Source organism: Phoca vitulina, unplaced genomic scaffold (assembly GCF_004348235.1).
Source record: "Phoca vitulina isolate PV1807 unplaced genomic scaffold, GSC_HSeal_1.0 scaffold36, whole genome shotgun sequence".
NCBI classification, from domain to species: domain Eukaryota; kingdom Metazoa; phylum Chordata; class Mammalia; order Carnivora; family Phocidae; genus Phoca; species Phoca vitulina.
In genome coordinates, this window is record NW_022589739.1 from 2597191 (window position 1) to 2614044 (window position 16854).

At 44.2% G+C, this 16854-nt stretch overlaps 1 protein-coding gene across 1 annotated transcript in view; it reads right to left on the minus strand.

Annotated features, from left to right (window-relative positions):
- INSC (INSC spindle orientation adaptor protein) overlaps window positions 1-16854 on the minus strand; it is a 118904-nt gene that overhangs the window by 41942 nt on the left and 60108 nt on the right. The window contains exons 6-7 of the mRNA XM_032427126.1: window positions 8426-8539; window positions 2278-2403 (exon numbers count right to left, since the gene is read on the minus strand). Coding sequence (XP_032283017.1) covers window positions 2278-2403; window positions 8426-8539 — 240 coding nt within the window. The remainder of the gene's footprint in view (window positions 1-2277; window positions 2404-8425; window positions 8540-16854) is intronic.

A 16854-nucleotide genomic window follows, 5' to 3' on the forward strand; every position in this document is an offset into this window, starting at 1 on the left:
AAGGAAGGAAGGAAGGAAGGAAGGAAGGAAGGAAGGAAGGAAGGAAGGAAGGAAGGAAGGAAGGAAGGGAGGGAGGAAGGAAGAAAGGAAGAAAGAAAAGAGAAAGAAAGAAAAAGAAATCCCTGGGAGCCCTAGGCAAGCACCACGGCTGTAGCATGTAGTTGCTGTTCTGACCACCAGGGGGCTCTTCTCAGGCTGCTCTCCCTCCCGCTCGGGACCGGCGTTTCAGGACTGTCTATGGAAAGTAACCTGCCCTGGGCGCCGGGAATGCCCAGTTAGGAATACCTTCTTCTGTGCCACTGGGGGGCAGGGGAGGTTAGCACATTGGCCAGGAGCAGCAAGGCGACCCTGGGTTCAGCTGCAGGGACTTTTTTGGCACTCTGAGAGAATCTATAAAACCAGTGAGGCGGTGAGGGAGCCTGGGCAGGCAGACAGGGTCCAAATTCTGGCTCTAGAATGTACTTTGTGATTTTAGGCAAGTCACTGAGACTGCCTGAGACTCAGTTTCCTGTGTTTAAGACGGAGACTGTAAAGAGTGCTCACCTCACAGGGTTCTAGGGAGTTAAAAAGGGATGTGTGCTGGGGGCTAGGTCAGCACAGGCCCCCAGGTGGCCCATCTGGCCTAGGAAAGGTGCACTCATGCCTTCCGGCTTTGGAGCAGTAGAAGGTGGCAGGAAAAATCGCCTCCAGACTCCCCAGCTACACAGGTTTTCAGCTCTAAACAAAAAAGCTCTGCTGTTTTTCTTCCCCGGATTAAAAATTTCCTGCTGCTCTGCAAACTCTCTGAAGCCAAGAAATCCACTGCTTTTGGAGGATTGGTGATTTCAGTCCCTTCTATTTTTCCCTGTTCTTCCCACTAACCAGCATGAAAGAAGATGAAAAACAAAACCAGTTTGGCCATGTTTGCACTGTCCCAGGAAGAGGATTTTATGAGAGAAGGGAGAAGACTATTCAGCACATAGAGCTGGAGACGTCCATTGCATTGACCTCAGGGGGCCTGTCCGCCCATCTATTCTGTCACCTCCGCCTCCTCCATTCTGCTCTCTGTGTAAGCACACGCATACAAATCCTCCACTCTGCCCAGAGGGCTGGCACTAGCTCTTCTGCCATCTTGCTTTGTGACCTCAGACAAATCACTTCCCCATTTTGACCCACAGCCTTCTCTTCTGTAACATGAGCAGAATCCCCATCCATCCCCCATCCTCGGCTAAAAACATCTCTGAGCCCATGATCCCTGTCCCGTAACCTGAGCAGATTTGTTAAGAGGCAGGTGGAATGTGAGATAGCCATCTGACTAGGAGTCCAGACCAAAGTGAAGAAGCTGGTAGGGCGTGGGTTTTCTGGGAGCTGGGGCCAGACTGGGGGACGAGGGTACAGAGGGAGGGGAACATTTTGTTTGCTCCATCCCCATAGAGACCAGGCTCAGGACACCTACCCCCCAATCCTGAGAGTACCAGAACTATCACCAGGCTATTCCTGGCCTTTGTACCTCTCTGCCATAAAATTGTTCAACATCTTTCCTTGAAACTTGGTTGAGACATCTCCAAATGTCAGCCCCAGCACCTCCCCAATCCTCCTGGCTAAAGTCCCTGAGGGCCTATCTGCAGGCCTCAGAGTCACGCCGGTCTGGGTGGCAGAAGAGCAACCTCAGCCTTACAACCTGGGGGGGGGTGGGGGGCGGTACCTGGAATTAGTCACATTGTCCTGGGTGGGTCTAGGGCTGCGGCACCTGGGTCTACCAGATCACTCCCTTCCCTCCGGCCCTGCCCACCCTGTGCCATGTGGACCCAACATACGCTTGGACTTAGGCTTCCGTTTCCCTTACCCAATCCCTCTGTCTTGCTGGAGCCCCACCTGCTTTGCTCAGGCCAAGGCACATCCTACTCTTGCCCACTCAGTCCCCCAGGGAGCGGCATCCTCCTCCTTCCACTGGGGTCCTGCCATGTGTGAAGGACCAAAAGCCCTGACCTTTGACACCACTCCGCACCCTCCTTGCCTACCTCCTGCTGTGTTCTGCCCACTGGAATGTCAGCCACTCCACCCAGGAAGTGCTGAGTGCCCCCTTTGAGCCTGCCCTACCTGGCCAGACTCCTCAATCCCTGTCCTCTTCATTAACTCCCACAGTCAAGATCCCAGCAGCCCATCAGAGGGATGCCTGGGAAAATGAGGTTCTCGGGGAAGAGGCCCAGGGGGCCACCAGGTCAATCGGGCCCCACACATTGGCCCCCTGATTCAGGGACCTCACACCCCACCCCAGCCAGCCGGCTGCTCTCTCACCTTCTCCAGCTGGTGGACACCCTCTTCCACGCAGCAGATGGAGGCCAGCGTGCGCAGCGCCTGGGGGTACAAGCACCGGAAACTGTCCTGGCGGCAGACCTTGAAGAGAGCTACGACCCCACCCTCCTGCAGAGAAAAAAGAAAATGTCACATGACCTCCCTGGGTCATCTTTCCTGGGGCCAATGGGAGAATAATTGGCATCCCTCACTCAGCTGCAATGATTTCAGGTCTGGAGGGTGGCTGAATATGCCACCCCAAAATATGTCACTGGGGCATAAAGATTGTTTTGAGCTGAAGGTAGTCAGGAAGAAGCAGGTACCAGAGATCTCTGCCCCCCCCCCCCCGTTTGCCTAAAAGGAGGACATACGTTTACAGAGATATCCCCTTCCCCTCGCTATTAGGAAGGAGAAAAGCTAATCACCAGAGACAACTTCAGACCCATACAGCATGGAGATGGCCCCAGGGGAATCCTCACAACAAACCTGACTAACCATCCCTCATCTACTATTAGTTTTCCATAGATTTGCCTTCTCACGATCTGCCACCCCTAGAGATTCAAAGTTCTTTTCAGGTTTCCTGTTCTTTGTTTTGTTACTTCTCTAAAATTGTTCTTTTGCTAAGATGCTATATAAGTGCAAGTTCTAACCAACCCTCTGACTCACTCATCTCTGAGAGCTCCCTGTGTAATCGTGATGCACATGCTAAGAAACTTTTATTTGTTATTCTCTTGTTAATCTGTCTTTTGTCAGCCCGATTTATAGGGTACCAGCCAGAGAACCTAAGAAGATGGTGGAAAGAAAAGAGTGTTTCCTCCCCTACAGTTCCTACACACACACACACACACACACACACACACACACACACTTCCATGCTCAAATGCATGCTGCAATGAACTGCTCCCTCCACAAGTAATATCACTCTTAATGGTCCAAACTGGAGGTGGGACTCCCCAAATGCTTCTGGGGCTGGGGCACCAGGGGTGAGGGTAGATGTGTTTGAGAGGACCAGGCTCAACACCATTCAACACTGCTCCCCCACACCTGGCAGTTCCTTCTCAGCAGCCTGCCTCAGAACAAGCCTGGAGTCCTCAGAAATAGATTCTAGAAGCAAGTCTGAGGAAGGTGGAGGGACCTGAAGGCTAGGTGCCCAGTGCTGGTTCCCCTCCGCCAGCAACCACCATTACTCCTCAGATCCTTCAGATCCTCCCAAATCACCATGGCAGGCATACAAAAAAGGAGTCTTACTTATATATCAGTACTAGAATTCATTCTCATTCTGTGAGGGAAAAAAATGCCAAGTCCAGATGGGTGAAATAATTCACCCAAATCTACACATCTTTGTTTTCCCTTCTTCACTCTAGTTTGTAAAAGGAAAAAGAAAAAAAACCCAAAACCTTCAGGAATGATCGCCCTAGCTGAGTGTGGTCGTGTACTTCTTTTGTAACAGCTGGTCATGGAAACAGCTTTTCCTTGTGGAGACTTCACAGCAGTCTGGGAGGACTTCTGGGAAGAAGCCTGGGGTGAGGCCCTCATCCCGAGTGGTCATATTTATTCTATAAAAATCACTGGAGCAAAGTGAGGGAGCCAACAGATCCCAAAGCAGACCCCTAGGATGCCCAGCAAGCCGGCGGTAACGCCACCATGGACGTCCAGAGCAGTAGACATCTGGCTTGGCCCTCTTTCCTCCCTCTGCCCTTCCCTGCTGCCCGCAAGGGTGCGTGGGGATGGCAGCAGTAAAGAATGCGTGAAGACTGACAGGAGCTTGGTCCTGCAGGGCACCCGCCTTTAACCTCACCCCTCCTGGCTCTAACTAAACCTGTTGCACTCTGCTCCCCAAACTGAAAAAAATAAAAATGCTGCAGGAAGAAGAAGGTGAGTCCAGCAAAAATACCATCCCCTGTCAGTTGTTTGCGAACTCTTTCAACAAACAACATACCTCGCACCAGGCACCGTTTCACGTTCTGGGGACACAGCTGTGACTGACGGTGCAGATAATGAGTGAGTAACTGGAAGGAGCAGTAGTTGTGTGACCACGACAGCCCGGCACAGACTCGATGAAACAAGTCTTCCCAAATCTTCCCTACCCGGCACCCCACAAAACTCAGCCCAGCGGCCCTTTTCATTCTGAGAGTTCTGCTGCTTATCACGGCAGGAACCAAGATGAGTTCGTCATTTCTGACATTTTATAATCAGCTGAGAGCAATCCTTAACTTTCGTCTTCCTACTTCCTTTTGGGGTAGTTCATTTGGCGGGGAAAGGGCATATTGTATACAGCTGGCCAATGCATTCATGCAGCCATAAACTATTAATGGTGTATTATAAGCCAGACACTGTGCTAAGCACTGAACAAGACTGCCTCAGTCCCGGTCCATAGTGAACTCATGGTCCGACAACCCGTGAGTCTTGGGATGGCAGATTATTTTTAAAGCAGGAAAAAATCCGGGTAGGAGTGCAATGAAATGAGGGGGTGCAGGGTTATAGGAATACAGAGCAGGAACTCCTAACATAATCTGAGAGGCGACTGTGGAAGGGTCAAAGAGAAACACTCTGATTGTAAATGCACGGCACGACTCTGATAAAGATAGACTAGTGCGTGACAAGGCACCTCCTCTCTGACTCCTTGCTCCGTAATCCTTTACCCCTGTCTTCCTACTTTCTCGTGGTCTCTGAGACATCTGATGAGGGTTCCACACAAAGACCTTACCCAGAGAGTCACTGAAGTAAAATCAAATTGCTTCTTAAAGTGAGAAGAAAAGAAACAGGAGTCCTGAGATCTCCCCAGCCAGCCCCGCTGGTTATTAATGACCTCCCTCCACGTATAAATATTTATATACATGTAGGTGCTTCTATGTGTAGGTATATTTCTATATGTGTTTATATGTGTATGTATATATATTTTTATATGTGTACATTTATATTTAATCATGTGTAGTGTAAATATTATTTATATGTACGATGATAGAGATGATAGATAAATAGATACATAAATACATAGATAGATATGATAGGTAGATCGACAAGTAGATAGGTATTTACATCTGGAGCAGACAACAAAGAAATAGTACCAAAGAACACCGGACTGAGAGCCAGGATCAATATGGCAGGCTTCTTTGGGCTCAGGAGGCACTGAACCCAGCGTAACTATATTTAAGCCTCTGTTCCTATTTGCATTGGATTCTCCTTACATTGTTTCCCAAGCCCGTGAAAAATAGCTTTCTTTGAACTTTTAGCTACTGCAAAAGCTAAAGGGAGGAAATCCTAAACCCAGACTGAAGGGATTCTGGTTCAAACCCTGGTTCTGCCGCTGGTTAACTTTGACTAAAAATGGGGTCACAGCAGCTACACCACCAAACTAGCTGAGTTAATGTATGTGAAAGGGCCCAGCACCCAGTTCTGGACAACCAGGTGAGGGTCAGTCTGTGGAAAGCTTCCTGGTTAGAAGAGTGTCTCAAACCCTCAGAAAAGGTATCCCAAGAGTTAGGATATGTGGAAGGGAGAAGAGGAAGGAGGCCACAGAGAAAGTGAGATGGATTAGTGTGTGGACTCCCCTGCAGCCCCCTCAAGGACCCAGGAGCCGCACTCATCTTAGAGTAGAGCCGGGAATCGCCTGAGCTAGCAGAATTGCACTGTTGGCTACAGTTTGTTTAATTTTATAGAAAGCTATGGGCTCAAAGCCAAAGTATATCATGGTATGTATTATTCAGACAGACTTGGGATAAACTGTCATAAAGCTAAGGAGGCCACTTGTGGGGTGTAGGCTAGGGGTGGGGGGAGTAACAGAGGAGCAGGATAGGGGATAATTTTGACAAAGCACAGGGGAGTTTGCTCTGCTCTGCACTCAGGAAGGGATGCGGCTTACCACTACCATCACAGGGAGGACTGGGTTTGTTCTTGGCCTTCAAAGGAACTCAAGGGGCTGAGAGGACAGACCTCAGACAGGCTGCCCAAATAATCTTCTGGAGGCAGCTCAGATGGATGAAGTGTCCAAAGACAGACTACACTGGGCCCCAAGGAGGTGGGTGAGGAAGGCCACTGTGAATAGCTGTCCCACATTTGTCACAATGTTGGGCACACTTAATGAACACCAACAGTGAGGATGCTGTATAGAGTATACCAGGGACTCCCAGCTCCTGCGTCACTGTCAGGACTGAAAACCCAGACACAGCGAATCCACTGGAGGAACCAGTCTCACCATCTTCCAGGCTGGGAAGATGGGAGTCATCGCTGAATCTTCTCTTCCCTTCAGCCTTCTGTCTACTCTCTCCCAAGGGTTGGAGACATAAGAAGTTGAGATTAAGATTCTGGAGTCAGTAGATCTGGTTAAAATACCAGCTTTGCACTTAATGCACATGAGTTCGGACAAGTTATTTACCTTCTCTCTGAGCCTCTGTTCCCTCATCTTAAAAATGGGAATTATAATTATAACACATCAGAAGATCATTGGGAGGATCGGATAAGATAATAAATGAAAAGCTTAGCACAGTGCTTGGTGAAAAGAAAGCATGCAGCAAATAATGAAGGTTGTAGAAGGGGGTAGAAGGGCAAAAGGAGGAAGAGGAGGAGAAGAAGGAGAAAGAAGAGAAAGGGCTGCTAAGAGGCAGCTCAGAATAGTAAGCAAGAGCATAGCCTTTGCTGCCAAGCAGGCAGTTTCAAAGTCCAGCTCACCCACTTACTAGCTGTGTGACATTTAAAGCTCCCTAGTGATTCTAATACATATCAAGGTTGAGAACTTCTGAGTCACTCTTTGGCCCAAGAATCTAAAGGGCCAGGATGGAACCAGAAGTCACCACTGTAGGCTTTAGGATCAGGAGCTCTGATTTAAAGAGAGTTGGGTTCTAATTCTGACTCCACTCTTTATCAGTTGTGTGACCTTGAGTAAGACCCTTAAACTATTTCCTCAATTATAGATAAGAATAACATGATATCTACTTCCTAGGATGGTTTTATAATTTAAGGGAAATAATGTCTGTAAGGCATTAAGCACGCTGGACAGCAACACTCAAATGTTAGCTATTGCTCTTACATACAATTTACTTCTCCCCTAAGCAAAGTTGACAAGCATTTAGCTTCCTCTTCCAGATTTCTTGAAGGGCTTAGATGAATGATTCTGAGAGTGGCCAGGCCTCAGAATTACCTGTAGGGATTGTTAAAATGTAGAGTCTCAGGTCTTACCCCAGGACCTCAGTAAATTTAGGTGGGGCAAAAAGTATCTGTGTTTTCCAAAACTCCCTGAGGGATTGTGACAGAGTCAGGACAGGGAACCACTGAGCTGGAGCATCTTCCTGTGACTGCCATCTTAATTCTACTGAAAGACATAACTTTACTTCCAATTAGATCACTGCTTCTATCTCCATGGCAATGTCATTTCTCAAGTTAAAAAAAAAAAATAGTAAAAATAAAACAAGATCCTAGTGAGATCCTAGGGTTATCAATTGCCTGTATTTGCCCTAAGTGTTTGGACCCCAAGTGTAGGGGCAAATTAACCACGAAGCTAGCAAAATAAAATTTCCACCATGGGGTGCCTGGGTGGCTCACATGGTTAAGCGTCAGACTATTGATTTGGGCTCTGGTCATGGTCTTAGGGTCATGGGGTGAGCCCCATGTTGGGCTCCCCACTCAGTGGGGAGTCTACTCAGGACTCTCTCTTTCCCTCTGCCCTCCCCACCGTGCTCTCTCTCTCTCTCTCTCAAATAAATAAATAAATCTTTAAAGAAAACCTTCCATTGTAATGGATGAAAACCACTGTCCTCCTCAATTTTGTCTTCTCCTCATATAGTATTGTAGTGGCTTCAAGTATTTGGGGGCTCCATCAAGAACCTGAGTTAGGGGATGTGTGTTGTTTGGGTTTGGTGGGATGTGTAGAGATGAGGAAGGAGGGTTGATACTTCTAACACATACCACATGAGGAGAATTATAGAGACTCTGGGGGCACCAGCTTTTCTCTCAAGTGGGAACTGAGATCAGAGGGCCTAGCCACTATTAAAAATGGAGACATCCAGGCCCAAAGAGGGGAGGTGGCTCTTCCAAGATCACACAGCAAACAAATGCTAGACCCAGGACTAATGTCCTGAGCCAGTTTTTCCCACCAAACTTGCTTCCTCCCACTCTCCCCAGGCCTGTCACTTTGGCTGCTGACCATGAAGCTCACCTTGGCTATGATGCGGCACAAGGGAGCCCCCTCCTGGGTCAGGCTGAACAGGTTCCCTGTGGTGGATTCCGTGATGTAGATATTGTCGGAAGCATTGATTTTTCTCACCAGTGCCTAAGAAAAGAGAGCAAAGTCTGAGGGTTATTCCCTCCATCTAATCTTCCTTAATGGACCACCAGTGGGTCCATGCTTCTAGAAGCCCCCCGGAATCTATAGCCCTGCCCCATTCACAGTCCCACTATGGGGGTGATGAGGTATTCTAGCTTTGGAAAAGACATGAGTCTGCATGGGGTCCAAACTACATTTCAGGAATATGGGATAATTTCAAACCGCTGGGACATGGACAACAAATGTGCCCTGTTCCAATTGATCAGAAAATCAGCTCTCAATACTGATGGTCTGAGCAACCTTTGTTGTTCTACTGGCTTCAAATGAGAACAGAAACCATCAGTTAAATAAGCCATCAAGTTGAAAACCAATGAGTTGCTACAGCTATGACCGAAGAGCTGGTTCATTTGCCAATGGCAAACTCCGGCTGGGTAATGGGTTCAGCGGTTGAGTCAAGAGAAGTAGTCTACAGTAGCTTACAGCTCAGAGGACATTTGTATCGTGTATACAGCCAGGCCAAAATAGCAACCCTGGGAACCCTATCAAAGAGTGGGTAACTCGGGAATGTCGGACTGCTCAAGGCTGAGGGAGCTAAGAATCGTGGTGAGACGGAAGGCTGGAAATGACTGAACGTAGGACCCAGGGAGAACCAGGAAGAAAAGCAAATGGAAAATTCATCAACAAATGAGACATAAAGATTAGTTTAGCTTATTTCTGGGAAAAAGCTTTTTCACATATCTTGAAACTACTTCATAATCAGCCATTTGCTTTGAAGCATATGATTCATTGATTATAAATGATTCCTACCTGCTAATTAATTCTAGCTGCTTGAGTTTCTCCTGGGAGATGTGGAGATAGTGATTCAGAAGAATCGCCTTGGGGGGCTTCATGCGAGAAAGTAACACCTCCAGAGCCGCTGCTCTGGGCAACTACTCGTGCAGTTTCAGTTGCTATGTTATTTTAAAATATCAAAATGGATTTTTTTTTTTATTAAACCTAGCGTTATGGAAAAAAAAAAAACACTTAAAAGGAAATGAGGAGATCTGAGTCCTAGTGCCAGTTTGCCTTTTTTAACACATTATGTTGATGAGGAAGTGTGTCTGAGGTTGAATGCAGGGACTCTGGAGCCAAACTGCCCCGGTGCAAATCCTGGCTTTGCCATTCTGCCCATGTGCCCCAGAGCAAGTAAATTAACCTTTCTATACTGCAGTTTCCTTATGTATGAAATGAGGGGGAAATAACAATGTCTCTCTCTTATGGTGGCTGTACCCATTTCTTAAGGTAGCCAATATATAGCCCGTGTGTGTGTGTGTGTGTGTGTGTGTGTGTGTGTGTGTGTATGAAGGACTTTTTATATAACATATATATTAATTATATATATTATAAAATATATGTATTTTATATATATATAGGACTTTTTATATAGGACGATATATATAGGACTTCTAAAGGCTCTTGGTACATGGAAACAAAATAAAATTGTTAGCAGTTATTATTTTGTGATCTTGGGCAATACACACCCTAGGCCTCAGTTTCCCCTTCTGTAAAATGATTAAAATTAAGTGGGTTTAAGGCTCCAGGTAAATGACTCTCCTTCTCTCTTCTTTATTGAAACTCCTAGAATTCTTCACACACACGATATGCTAATCCTCTATGTAAAGCAGTCTAAGTACGTATTTAATAAAACTACATTAAATGTAAAAATTATTCCCTAGGATTTGATAGATGCCTCTTGTAAGAGATTCGACAAAAGGTAAAATTAATAACCAAGATTTGTCACTGCAAATCTCTGTAATGAACGCACTTCTTAGAATCCTCCCCCAGCATACTGTAAGCAGTTACGTAAGTGCTAATAATGCTCACATGAAAATGCCTATTTCATATATTGGGGTCCTGTACCTAAATCATAATTACTCAGTGTTCTTGATTAGTGTTTGCACTTCAAGCAAATTAGCATGACGTTAAACAATTCAATCCAATGTCTTTTGCAATCATCTGCTAACATTAGACAATTTATGCCTGAGAATAATTTCTTGCTAATGCCTATACACACATACACCGTAATTATACCTCAGATCATCTCGGTGAATCAGCTCTCTGACAATGAAAAGTAATCATCCTTTTCACAAAGATAAATTTGGAAAAATATGAGATCAAAGGCTCCACTGAAATCGTCAAGGCCCTAAGCATCACAGTATGTCAGACCAGAAGGGCCCTCAACAGTCTTGTCCAACCCTCACTTCATACTTCAGGAAACTGAGATGCAGAAATCTGACCAAGGTCACGCACGTGATATGTGGTGGAGTTAGTTGGACCTTAACTCCTGTGAATCCAACTTCCTGTTTTCCAAAGTCAGTGAGTCCATCTCCCTCAAAGTCAGCAGAACCTCACCTGGACCAGCAAAGATAGAAGTCTCAAGACATGGAGAATATCCAGCCTCATTAGCAGCTCTCACCAAACTGGAGAGGGGCTCTCATTAGGGATCCTACACATGACAGTCTCCCATTAGCATCTACAGCCCCATTAGCATCTACAGCCCTCTGCCCTGTGGTAGCCAGAGCTCCTGCTGCCAGGGGCAGTGTTGACGGAGAGCCCCCAGCTACTGCCCCTCTGGATCTAACCCTGTGTCCTTATTGAGGCCATAGCTCCCTGAGCCACTCCCAGCTGTGACTGATCACAGCAGGGACACTACTGCAGCCCATGGCTGGTGGGGGAGACTCCTCTAACAGGTGACTTTGGTCTGAAAATTCCATGTCTCTTCCTACTCAAGTCCTCCTTCCCCCTTTTATTTCTGTTTTCAGACCTGCACCGTGGTTTTCCATGTCTGCCCCTGCTACCCCCACCCCTTATCATTGACAGGCATTTATCCCATCCTATCTTGGTGTCAGCTTCAAACTACTACAGTCTCTAAAATCAAGATTTGTCAGGCAATCAAGGAGGAACTGAAGAAGTGTCAAAAATATGCTTCACCCTGTATCGTGAGAAGAGTGGTGGAAAAGAGACAAAATAAAGGAACAAAGATTGATGAAGCTGAGTGACAGAAATATTGTTTTAAAGACAGAGTAGGCAGAGAGGAAACAAACAAACAAACAAAAAAAAAAACAGAATCTTAAAGACCAGGAGAAAGGAATAGAGAAGAGTTAGGGAGACGCACACAATCTAGCTGCTCTAAATAAGGAATCCGTAAAGGAAAAAATATTTTTAATTGTCTCTCAGTCAGAAAGAGCGACTGTAGCCCAGTGAAATTGATCAGGAGAGGTAAAGTTTCACATATCAACCTGGAATGAGTTCCTCAGAGGCAGCCAGGAAAATATTGTGAAGGCTCTAGCTAAAGCTTCAGATAGAGAATCCATAGCTGGGCATAGTTAGGGCAGCCCGGCCACGCAAAGGGATTACATAAATGTGGGCTGATGTGACAGGGTGTGGCAGATTAAACATGGCCACACATTCTTCACTACTCCTCCCATAGGCAGGTGGGCTCTGGTACCCCCTGCCACCACCACCTTTTAAATCTGGACTGGCCTCAACGACTTGCTTGACCAATAAAAGCCAGCAGTTGGTAGAAGTAATGTTCCAGGACCTCCAAGGCTAGGTCACGAGAAACCTTCAAGCTGCCCCCCAGGTTTCTTGGAACATTCTTTTCAGAGTCCTGAGTTACCATGTAAGAAGTTTGGGAACTCTGAGACTGTCATGTGTAGGATCCCTGATCAATGCTCTCAGCTTTCCAGCCATCCCCTCCAAGGCACCACACATGTGATGAAGCTTTCTAAGACTCTCGGAACCATCTGCTGGCTGAATAACACCAAGGGACCTCTGCTGATGCCACGTGGAACGGAAGAATCACTCAGCCAGGCTCTGCCCACATTCCTGATCCTTCAGATAAGATGGAATAAAAATGGTTGTTATGCACTAACAGAGTTCTGGAAAACAGAAGACTACAGAGAACAGCATGAGATATCTAAAGGATTGCTAGATAAATTTCTAGGTGAAAGGTTTTGAAAATGAGTACACAATATTGCCTGTGTCCTCAGAGAATGTATTGGAGAAATGCATGAATCAGGCCTCTGAGGAAAGGCACAGAAAGACTGGACATACTAAAGAGGAGACAGACAAAATCATAACTGAATCCAGGCTTGGATTACCTATTGTCCTGATGGGAAAATATCTCCTGGATTGGAATATCCAATTTAGGGAGGCAAATGTTGATAAGATCTCTTAGAATTGGAGGTTTGGGGCAAACACAGACCTTAAATGATTTCATGTCTCTCAATAAGGCAAATTCCAACATCTATTAGAGTTTTGGTTTTTTTTAAACAAAAGAATGTGTCAGAAAGGAAGGAGAAGTCAAGGTGGTAAAGCTCAAATCCAGCAATTAGTGCTCATTCTATGAGTTAGATAAGGAAAGAGACCAACATGAGAAGCAGGGTAAACTGTCAGAAATTCAGCAGTCTCCCTGAAAGGAGGCGGGGATTAACAGAAGGAAAGAGAATCCTGGAAGCATAGCTCATTAATGCAAAATAAAAAAGATGTAGCAGAAAGAAATGCTACTCAAGGTTAACATACTCAAAACGTATGGACAGACTGTGTTCTGAGAAGCACATGGCAGAAGGGCTTGTCCTCACAAGGCTAAAAAGGTCCAGACTCCAGGAGCATCACAGGAAACCCTCCTTAGAAGACAGAGGTCTTAAGGCCTAAGCGATTCTCCGGAAAGAGGCGGGGACAATAGCCTTCATGATTTAGAACTAGAGTGTCTGTGTATCCTAATGCAGTTTTTTATTTTCTTATTTAGCCCTAAAGGAATTTTAAAAAACATAAGACCCCTTGCACATTTTTTTAAAAGATTTTATTTGACAGAGAGACAGACAGCAAGAGAGGGAACACAAGCAGAGGGAGTGGGAGAGGGAGAAGCAGGCTTTCCGCTGAGCACGGAGCCCGATGTGGGGTTCGATCCCAGGACCCTGGGATCATGACCTGAGCCAAAGGCAGACGCTTAACGACTGAGCCACCCAGACGCACCACCCCGCCCCCGCACATTTTTAATTTGACAGGTAAAATTTTTCATCATAAGTTTCAAGAACAAAGTTGGAAAGGATATAATTTCCAGCAGATTGTAGATATCGACATAAAATAAGACCATTACATCACTGTTTTAGATGCGTTCAGTGGAATTTAAATACCAAAACAACTTGATGCCCTCATCATCCCCTTAAAAATGTATGAATAATCTCTTTTTTTTTTAACATTGTGAGCATTTTGCATCTTTTCTTTTCATCCTTAGTGTTCCCAATCCAATCCCTCCTCAGAATTTTATCTTAATGTAATACATTTAAGTTTCAAAGTGTTTTATGGACCACCCTTGTCATATTTATCACTGACATTTGAAATTTCATTTTATTTCCTGTGACTATCAGGCTCTAAGTGCTTAAAAATACTCTCTTCTTGGGGCGCCTGGGTGGCTCAGTCAGTTGAGCATCCAACTCTTGGTTTCGGCTTAGGTCATGATCTCAAGAGTCATCGGATCGAGAACCACATCGAGCCCCCGCGTAAGGCTTGGCACTCAGAGCAGAGTCTGCTTGAGATTCTCTCTCTCCCTCTCCATCTGCCCCTCCCCCTGTTTGCACTCAAAATAAATAAATAAATAAATAAAATCTTTTAAAAAATACTCTCTTCTTGGTTGAGTTACTGTTACAATTATTATCAGTACAATTGGTCAAAACAACATAAATTACAAATTTTGATTAATTACAAATTATAAAAATTAAAATGTTATAAATATATGTCTTAATGAGATAAATGGGGCTTTGTATCCTTTTTAGGCTTTCTCATTAATTAATGTATACATGATTGAATATTGACTTAATGCTATATTTTTAGATGTAAACCCTGAAAAATCTTGTTCCCATAAATCCATAGAGAGGGATGGGAAGAGTTTATATAGCCAAGTTGCTCAACCCTTTGAGCACATTCTGAGTTATGCAATCACATGGTGAGCCATCATCAAACACCATTTTTAATGATCTGCCAGTTGATAACTCCTCTAAATTGGTAAAAGCAAAGAATTGGAAACCACTTGACTTGCAAAAGCATTTGTTACCCAATCATTAGAGTTGTTCATTCACTATCTCAATTTCTGGGAAGAATTCCAAAAGTACTTTACCAAGACTTTTCAAATAGTTATTAATTATACCCATTGCTCTTTCAGTTGGAGCACCTTGGGTTATCCAAATTATTCGGAAAGAATTAGGAAAATCAAAATATTATTACTTTCATTGCCAATACAATTTTTAATAAAATATTTGTGTTTGTTTCAAATATGTTTTATCAAAACTTTGAAGCTACAGCTTTTGCTTATTTAATTTATGGAAAACGCCCACCCTATAACCTAATTGGCAGACAGTTCTTTCAGCCAAGCCAATCAGCCAAGACAACTTTTTCTCAATATAGAACTGACTTCATTTTTAATTACAAAGTGTTTTGATATGTTTCAAGAAATGCTAAAACAACACTGACAAATAATTATAGAAATCATTCTCCAAGGGAAAATGCGAAAAACTGTTAATATTAAAATAATGTAGAGCTGAAATAAAATTTGGTTTATTTGTATATGTTATAAAGCCAAGATAAAAACAATTTATTAAACTTTTAATAATGCAAGGCAATATGTAGCTAACATTGTAAATTACTTATAAATCTAGGAATGTAATAAAAAGGCATTGTATTTTTTCAGTAAATAGGTGGGTATATGTATTGAAATTTTGTGTTCATTTTAGGAATAATTAAAATTTCAGAATAAAAATATTAGAAATTGGGGCACCTGCGTGGCTCAGTAGGTTAAGCATCTGACTCTTGGTTTCAGCTCAGATCATGATCTCAGGGTTGTGGGATCGAGCCCCATGTCGGGCTCCATGCTGGACATGGAGCCTGCTTAAGATTCTCTCTCCCGGGCGCCTGGGTGGCTCAGATGGTTAAGCGTCTGCCTTTGGCTCAGGTCATGATCCCAGGGTCCTGGGATCGAGTGCCGCCTCGGGCTCCCTGCTCCTTGGGAGCCTTCTTCTCTCTCTCTCTCTCTGTCTCTCATGAATAAATAAATAAAATCTTAAAAAAAAAAAAAAAAAAAGATTTTCTCTCCCTCTGACCCTCTTCCCACTTGTGTGTGTGCATTTTCTCTCTCTCTCAAATAAATAAATAAATAAATATTAGAAATCATTTGATTATTTTAGTAGCTCAAATGATCAAACTTTCCTACATATTTAAAGAAGGAAAAAGGGGGGCGCCTGGGTGGCTCAGTCGTTAAGCGTCTGCCTTCGGCTCAGGTCATGGTCCCAGGGTCCTGGGATCGAGCCCCGCATCGGGCTCCCTGCTCAGCGGGAGGCCTGCTTCTCCTGCTCCCACTCCTCCTGCTTGTGTTCCCTCTCTCACTGTGTCTCTCTCTGTCAAATAAATAAATAAAATCTTTAAAAAAATAAAAAATTAAAAAAAAATAAAGAAGGAAAAAGGTATTTACTGCTTAAATCTAATTAGTCCAGCTGCTAGCGATTAATTTTATCTTTTGCTAACAAGAAGTAGAAATTAGTATAAATATTTCACAAAATATGTTGACAAAATAAGCTTTAACTGCTTTCTTAAATAATGCGCACCATATCTGAAAAAAAATCATGTAAAACTTGCATCTGTGGATTTTATCCAATATACCTTGAAAAACTTAGTCATTCTCGAAAGTATTCCAGCATTTAAAAGAATCGGTATCATTAACCTTTAGAATCTTTGGCTCTTCAAAGATGTTTTCCTTTCCAATGAATGACATATCCTAGGGTTGAGTATGAGATATAGTTGAAAGGAATTGCTTGCATTTAAATTTGTGCCCCCAAAAGCCATTTTGAGTACTTGATGTGTCCAACCAGTTCTCTCTTTGCTTTGTCTAACAAGAAGTAGGCACTCAAGAGCCTTGCACAATCTGGGAGTAAATAGAGATAGAAGGGAAATGATAAATTGAAAACTTTCAAAACCACCCCTCTTACACACACACACTACCATTCTACCATATATCTCCACACTGGGCAAAACATAATTTCTAATGCCTTTCTCAACAGAAATATGTAAGAAAAAGCACAGAAATAATTCATGGAGTCCTATGGGTTTATGGTTCAGGAATGAAGGCTTCTTCTTTGATCTCCCCAATCCTACTGCCACTCCAAGGTTTTACACAGCAGGGCAATGCGCTCTAAGATTTGGGATGGGTGGGAGTACGTCCTTCTTTTGGAAAGTAATAGAAGGGATGTTAGAAACTGCGTATTATTGGGAGGATCATTTTGGGAAAAAAA